At 36.5% G+C, this 8,402-nt stretch overlaps 1 protein-coding gene across 2 annotated transcripts in view; it reads left to right on the forward strand.

The window, feature by feature from the left end:
* Nucleotides 1–4,908, forward strand: part of zfp64 (zinc finger protein 64 homolog (mouse)) — a 6,183-nt gene extending 1,275 nt beyond the window's left edge. The window contains exons 2-6 of one of the 2 annotated variants that reach the window (XM_016576610.1): nucleotides 821–976; nucleotides 1,100–1,216; nucleotides 1,340–1,402; nucleotides 1,500–1,751; nucleotides 3,477–4,908. In XM_016576610.1, the coding sequence (XP_016432096.1) occupies nucleotides 821–976; nucleotides 1,100–1,216; nucleotides 1,340–1,402; nucleotides 1,500–1,751; nucleotides 3,477–4,759 (1,871 nt within the window). In that variant the 3' untranslated portion in view covers nucleotides 4,760–4,908. The remainder of the gene's footprint in view (nucleotides 1–820; nucleotides 977–1,099; nucleotides 1,217–1,339; nucleotides 1,403–1,499; nucleotides 1,752–3,476) is intronic. The other variant, XM_016576611.1, reaches the window with a different exon arrangement.
* Nucleotides 4,909–8,402: the final 3,494 nt, after the last annotated feature.

Genomic DNA, 8,402 nt, shown 5'->3' on the forward strand with positions numbered 1-8,402 from the left:
GTTGATTTCGCTTTGGCTACTGTAGGTAATTATATTGGTGACAACAACCATGCATGTCACTTCTGCAGGCTGTGTCATACTCTGTGAGATAAAGTGACACTCTTTTCATAGCTTTTGCCGGCTCTGAGACACTTGCATGTTATTTCTCCTGCTCTTTTTCTAGCAAAAATTCACTCATCACTAAATGAAAACTTAAAGTGAAGACCTGATTATTTCAGGAGCCTTATCAAGTCCATTGTTTTTGAATGTTGGTGCTACTTCTGCTATATTTTCACACTTAAAACAATAATTTGGTATTCCTCTTGTACCATTGTCCTCTTTTATGCTAAGAAATAAGTCACCTGGCAGTTCTCTCCCAAGTGGTTCCACTGCTGCCAGCATTAAGTCTGAGTATGATTCAGTGGGCTATATAACACTTTTAATTGTCAGGAAATTACTTGTCTTTCATTACATGTAAAGTAAAACATTTCAAAAGTTTTTTTTTGTTTTAGTTTTGATAATTAGAGCTTTTTCAGGATATTCTATTTTTTTTTTAGATGCACCTGTACATAATAATAATACAAAGCATTCAAAGTTGTAATAATATATAATATACATACATACACATTTATTGCTTGGTGTAAAAAGTTAAATATCCACACTTAAAGATTTGTTATTTTAATTTCACATTTACATATAATTTATGTATTTCATTTATATACAGATAGATAGATAGATAGATAGATAGATAATTTATATATGAAATGTATTTATTGAATACTCTTTTTTTTTTCTTTTTTTTTTTTTCTTCCCCTATATATATATATATATATCCTCACAGTAGTCAACCACCTGTTAGTAGAATTGAGTCCTGACATCCACATCTGCGGCTTCTGCAAACAGCAGTACAACAACGTTGACCACTTTTTTGCACACAAGCAAAACTGCAGCCAGATCCCATCGACTCATATATCAGCCCGAAGCGCTGGACCCAGTGGTGAGTCTAATGTCCAAGTACTCATGTTATAATGGGTCATTATAAGTACTCAAGTTTATAATGATCCTTCATATAGTAGACTTTGCTGTTTACTAATGACAAAAAGTGTTTTTATTTTTTCAGAGTCCTTTCAGACATGTGTACCTAAAGTCAAAAAGCCCCTGACCAAAGCTCAGAAAACCCCCTCTAAAAAGCTGAAACCTGCACTAAGTCAAAAAAGACACACATGCACATTCTCAGGTTAGTGTCAGCAACACAACATTGCATTACTTATATTCATATATTTACTTTTAAGGTATTGAAAGTGAAATATCTACACTGTTTGGAGCTTAAAAGATGTTTCGTTTAATTTTGTGCCTTTAGGTTGTACATTCAAAACTCAGTATGGCCAAAAAGACATGGAGAGACATATTTTAACACATACGGGTAAGTCATTTAATCTCTGTGTTGCACCTTACGCTTTATCATTATCAAATGATGCCAAGTGAACATTAAAGTGCTGATCTCTGACTCCTTTCTTCAGGTGAGAGGCCTTTCGAATGTGAACTCTGCCATAAACGCTTTAGTCGTCGCGATAAGCTGAATCTCCACAGCCGTTTGCACACAGGAGAGAAACCACACAAGTGTAAGTACTGTCCGTACGCGGCGGCCGACAGCAGTAGCCTGAAGAAGCATCTTCGCATCCACTATGACGAGAGACCCTTTAAGTGTCAGATATGCCCCTACGCCAGCCGCAACTCCAGCCAGCTGACCGTTCACCTCCGATCTCACACAGGTGAGACAGCGCCACAGACACTGTGTGTTTCTAAGGATGTAGATAATGTTCTGAAATATGTCAGACGTTTGGGGTCAGTGAGGTATTTTGAAAGGAAGTAACATTTTTATTAAGGAAGGATGCATTGAACTGATCAAAAGAGACAGTTAAGTCTTTATAAAAATATTAGATGCAAAGAAAAATTGCTTATGTGTTCTCTTATGCATGTTGCATTCCACCGAAAAACTTTGCATTCTCTTGCAAAAGTATAGCATTCACCTGAAAACTGAAACACCTGAAAAAGTATTGCATTTCCACAAGCAACTCAAAAAACCCAAAGGTTTTACGAGAGAGCACGGAAGCATTAAAATTTCACTGTAAAAAAGGAATCATGGGTCTTGTAATTTTCCTCAAAAAAAATTAAGGTGATAATTAAAAATAATGTGTATATTTCATTAAAGAAATTGTGGTTCAGTGTTGTATAGAAAATATTGAGGACTTTTTACTAATAAAACCAAGAGATGTGTTTTCCTCAATTGAAGCCTCAAAACTGCTCAAGTTTCCTTTAAAAAAATGAGGAACTGATTAAACTAAAAAAATGAAGGAAAGAAGGCTACCTACCTAATTTATTTTAAGAGAATTAGCTCAATTTTGCCGTTTTATTTTAGAGGTGATTGTTAGTTCCCAGCATGCTTTGCATATGGCTGGATATGGAGAGTAAATTTTAAAATTAAATGCTATTTTATGTGTTTTTAAGTGAAGGGAAACGTCTATTAATGTTTAATGTTCAGTTATGTTTGACATTTGAAAGAGTTTCTGTTACATTGTAGTTAACATTGCACAGTGCAATGTGATTTATTCAGGGAGATTCCATTAAAAAAAATCAAGCCTTAAAAACTACTCAAAAATATTAATAGAATGATTTCTGAAAGATCATGTGACACTAAAGACAGGAGTAATGATGCTGAAAATTCCGCTTTGAATCGCATGAATGAATAGGCCTATATTACATTTTACGGTATATTCAAATATAAAACATTAGAAAAAGCATAAGAGAAGTTATACCAACCCAAACTTTTCAAGTGTGTGTGTGTGTATATATATATATATATATATATATATATACTGTATATATATATATATATGTTTGGGTTGGTATAACTTCTCTTATGCTTTTTCTAATGTTTTATATTTGAATATACCGTAAAATGTAATATAGGCCTATTATTTATTTCTTCCTTTGTATATAGAAAACTCTGATTAATAATAACAATTCTAATAACAAACAATAGATATCAACTAATATCTTCTTTAAAAGCACAAAAATCAAGTGTTTTTCTACTTGTTATTTTTTGTTGTTGTTGTTTTCAGCCACAACGAATTTCCTGGCACCAATAATTTTTGAGAATTTACACTAATGCTTGTGAAACTGCCAAAAGAGTAATAAGATAAAACTGGTTTTCCTGTTTTTAGTTATCAAAGCCAAACAGCTCATCTTTCCCATGTTATGAAAATTAGAACACACGCAATAAGTTAAACAAGTACGTGCGCTTTGCCCAGAAAATGACTAAATTAAAAAGTGTCAAAATATAATTGTACATCAGTGTATTTACTTGATAAGTATGTTGCTAACAAATCCTAAATTGTTGAACAGCATCATTAGAACGGTGTTGCTTTTTGTGATCGAGCAGAACAAGTTGTGGAAACTGTGATATATTGACTTCACATACCTGGATGTTTCCTCAGGTGACGCCCCGTTCCAGTGCAATCAATGCGATGCCAAATTCAAGATCAACTCCGACCTGAAGCGCCACAGTCGGGTTCACTCCGGCGAGAAGCCTTACAAGTGTGAACTCTGCGAGTACCGCTGTGCCATGAAGGCCAATTTAAAATCCCACGTGCAACTGAAACACAGCGTCTCCGACTCCTTCCGCTGCTCGAAATGTGACTTCCAGTGCTCCACCAAAGCCGCCCTGCGACACCATTCCCGCCAGCACCAGCCGGCCCAGCCACTGCAGTGCAGTGAGTGCAGTTACTCCTGCTCCAGCAAGGGGGCGCTCAAAATCCACGAACGTGTGCACTCGGACGAACGGCCCTTTAAATGCGAACACTGTTCGTTTGCTAGTAAGCAGCGGAGTAATTTGTTAATTCACAGGAGGAAGTTTCACGCGGATAAACCGGATAGGCAAGGTAAGTCCGGACGAGGAAGTGGGACGGGGGAGGAGCCGCCCAAACCTCTTAGCTCGCGTTATCGAGCGAGACTGGAAGCGGCACGGGCGTTTCGCTGCGACTTATGCGAGGCTTCGTTCGTCAGGGAGGATTCTCTTCGCAGCCACAAGAGGCAGCATAACAATGACGTGCAACAACAAAGTCAAACTGTAACCTCCGTCGCAACCAGCACGACGTCTTCGTACAGCACGACGCATCTTAAGATCATCATGGCGCCCTCTATAGGACCGGAGGCTACTTTTGTCCAAGCTTCTGCTGGAAAGGCTGAAGCCGTTCTGCTCGGTCCGGAGGATCACAGTGTGCTTTTGAACCCCGTAATACAGCATGTCAACATGCTAGCACCAGAGTCCGGCCTCGAGCACCAGACGGTTTTACTCACTCAAATCGACACCAGTGAAACCACCTCTCAAACCGGTACTCAAAACTTCATCGCCTCCTGTTCTGCATCTGCTTCCGATGGCACGCACACCTTCATAACGTCCTGTTCTGACCTGGAAAGCCTCCACAAGCTCATCCAGGAAGGCGGGACTGAGGTTACAGTGGTAACGGAGGTGAATCCAACGATTGCCACCACAAAAGAACCCATGAACATTGATGGTTCCTCGTCTCAGGATGTGTCTAAGCACGCAGAGGATGCTGAAGATAGTTTAGATATGGGTCCACCAGAAGCCATTCTTGTTCAAAGTCTCCCTCTGTCGATTTCTACACAGGACCAAGAGGCTAACAAGTACCATCTGTCTCCACACCATTTATTTTCAGACTCTAATACGGTGGACATCAGTGATTCGTTACGTGAATAACAAGTTTCACTGTGATACAGACTTTAAACGCCATATTGAATTTAACACGGATGGAAACGAGGCTGTGAGGAATGGACATGCACTTTTACAATGGCACTCACTCAATAAAGGTCCTACACTGTAAAAAAAATTCCGTAAAATTTACCGAAATTGCCGGAATTTTACCATAAAGAATACGGTAGCAACATTTTAGGTTTTACGTTTTAACTTAAATTTACAGTTAAATACCATAATTTCATTAACTGATATAATGTTAATATACCAACCTATTGAAGTACTGAAATCTGTTTTGTACCTTTGTAATACACTGATAACCACCCAATGCAGGTGGTGATGAGAAAGTCACATGATGAACCAAAGCCCATCACAAGCAGCTTTTAAATAATAACATATATAGAAGGTGCACAGCGTCATTCACACAAACACTAAACACCATAATGGTAACACACATGAAACTGAAATAATACAATAAACATTCATTTAACAACATTAGGTGTAACACACAACCCTAATATACAAAACGGATAAGAAAAAACTAAGAAGAAACATAGTTATTTCAACAAAAAAAACATCAAATTTGAAATGTAAAGCAGGGAATTCTGGGAATGTCAACAATTTGAAATGTATCGCAGGGAATTCTGGGAATGTCAATTTACAGTTATTCACTGTAAATTATACGGTCTTTTTCACTTCCAGAAACGGTATACTACCGTTAAATTACATGTTATGTCCAATACAGTTTGTCACCGTATATAGTAGGGGAATTTACCGTTAATCATTTAACAGGTTTTTACTGTTGCATTTTTACAGTCTTTTACCGTTAAATTCACGGTCATTTTTTTTACAGTAATTTTCACAACTTTACAGCTGTTTTATTGTTTTTTTCTACTGAAAATTTTCTTCGATAAGACATTTTGTCAGCTGGACAGTCAGTATGTTGTTAAACAATCCATTGAACATGCTGTATTTCTATTCCTCGCAGCGCTGTTTTCTTTCCTTTTAAAATGAAATATGGCGCTACCTTGACTGAGATCTATCATCAAGTCCAAATGAACTTTGTTTGGTTGATTTCCCGTTTCTTTATCCAACTAATGCTTTGTTCATGTTGTGTTGGAATTACTGTAATTATAAGAATTATAAAACTCAGAAATGTTTCCGTTTTCAATTTCAGTGCTCATCCAAAATGTATCCATGGGGAAAGTTTGTTGGAAATGACAACAAAAGCGCACAAGGTAACACCAGTGAATATGGTGTTGACATTAAAACCTAGTTTACTTTTAACTGTTCATACTGCTGCCATTTTGGTTTAATCATGCACATTGATGAGAGAAATCAGAGCTTTCATAAAATTAAGAGTTTGTTATTTACAATTAAGAGTTTGAAAAAGACATGAATGGATCTTATAAGTGGAAAATGTGTAATTATGGCGTGACCCGAATGCAGCATAACATACCGAGGTTGCCATGTTGGATCAGGGAGTCGTTTCATATTGAAGTTTTGCATCAAATCAAAAGTGGATGAATTGTTTTCTCCCTCTATTCTACAGGGAAATAAACATTCGTCTTTTTAAGCCATTGACTTGTTTTACCTTTTAAATTGTGTTTTTGTGTGTTTTCGGTTTCCAGGTGGTGTAGTGGTTAACGCTCTGCGCTGGTTAACCAAGACGTAACCCTTCAAGTAACATACTCTAGACTACTAGGTTTTTTTTTTAAGAAAGTAGTGCAAGGATGCATTAAATTGATCAAAAGTGACAGTAAAGACATTTATAACATTACAAAAAAACGTTCTATTCATCATATGATCCTGTTTTCAACATCGATAATAATAATGTTTCTTGAGCAGCAAATCAGCATATTAGAATGATTTCTGAAGAATCACATGACACTGAAGGCTGGAGTAATGATGCTGAAAATTCAGCTTTGACCACAGGAATAAATTAAGTTTTAAGATATATTCAAAATAAAAAGTTACTTTAAATTGTAGTAATATTTCACAATATCAGTATTTTTACTGTATTTTTGATCAAATAAATACAGCCTTGGTGAGCATCTTGAAATACTTCTTTCAAAAGCATTTAAAAAAATCTTACCAACCCCAAACGTTTAAATGTTAAGTGTGTGTAAATGCAGCTTGAGCAGGTTGCAGTGTTAAAAAGTGTTAATTCATCTTTATATAATAAGTTGTTAAATAACTTTATTTTTGGGCAACACTTTCAAACCGTTTCATTTAATAATGCATGAACTAACACTGAGCAATATTTTTACAGCATTTAAACATGTTTGTTCTAATGTTAACAGACATCTTTTGATTTTAAAAATGTATTTATAAATTGAGAAATGAATACATTTTGCAAAAGTATTGTTCATTGTTAGTTTATATTAGCTAATGCTTTTAACAACAAATGAAACCTTGCTGTAATGTGTTACCTAGTTTTCAAGTAGCGTGTATCTAATCTGTAAGGGATCTTTGTCACAAAAATCCCTTCATATCTCTTATCCTGGTTATTACTCATTTCATTCTTGGTTCTTATCAAAACCAATGTACTAAGCGACGGTGTTGTAATATTTTCTTCCCATTTGGGTAAGGAACCAGCTCAATTTCTCAATGGGAAAGAAATACAGTTTATTTTTAGTACATTGGTTTTAAGGTTCAATTGTTTTAAAGCCAATCCTTTTCTTGCCTGTAGATGGCAGTGCAGACTTCAAGATGCTGTTTAGCCAGACAACCGATTTATTTAATCTCCGAAAGGCATCAGTCATCTCTTATCTCGTGTTTTCGGTGTAATTTAGGAAATACAAATGAACCCAGCAGATATTACACACGTATGCGCTTTGATTTCGCTCCAGTCGCAGTTAACCAATGCCTAGTCCTGTGCATGAGAACTATCGCGTTTCCTGCACTGACAGTTACGAGATAAGATCTTTAGGCAGTTGTAGAGATGCAGATGGAGACACATGAAATATGAGTGCTGCATTTTGCCTGCGCGTGCATATGTCTGACCACCAGTCTCATATCAGGACATTTCCCCGCCACAAACCATCAGCGCGAGCTCAACTAATCCAACTAGATAAAGCCTGTGGCCTCTTCCTCTCCGATGGTTTGTGAGCTGGAGAGCACCTGTTTGCGCCGGTTTTCTACCAACAACATGCATTTCATATTTTACTTATGCTTGATATCATCTCGCGATGCCAGAACCGCTTGAATGTAGCGAAAAATGCTGAAATCATGGAGAACATTTTCAGCGCTGGCTGGTCGTGCATCGATAGATTGATTCCGTTAATCTGAATGAATTTGTTATTTGATTTTTTTTTTTAAATATAGGCTACAGTTAATGTGTAGAATTATTAACTGTATAACTGTACAGTTGTTTCTTGACCATGAAATTTCGTACACTAGAAGCTACCAGCCAGCGATAGATAAAGATTCGAGTCATTTGACATCGAATCTTTGATTCGACTTTCGCAGTTCATAAATACAATAAATGCAGTTATAATCAGATTATAGATATATTTGAAAGCGACATGAAAGGCGCCAAAATAACCAGCCTTCTTTGTTTATCTAGATACAAAAGGATTTGATTCTTTGTTTATATTCGACTCTTTTAAGACTCAGTGTTTACAGTAAATGAGTACAACAACTTTAT

This window comes from Sinocyclocheilus rhinocerous, unplaced genomic scaffold (genome assembly GCF_001515625.1).
Source record: "Sinocyclocheilus rhinocerous isolate Xijiao unplaced genomic scaffold, SAMN03320098_v1.1 scaffold1496, whole genome shotgun sequence".
Classification (NCBI taxonomy): domain Eukaryota; kingdom Metazoa; phylum Chordata; class Actinopteri; order Cypriniformes; family Cyprinidae; genus Sinocyclocheilus; species Sinocyclocheilus rhinocerous.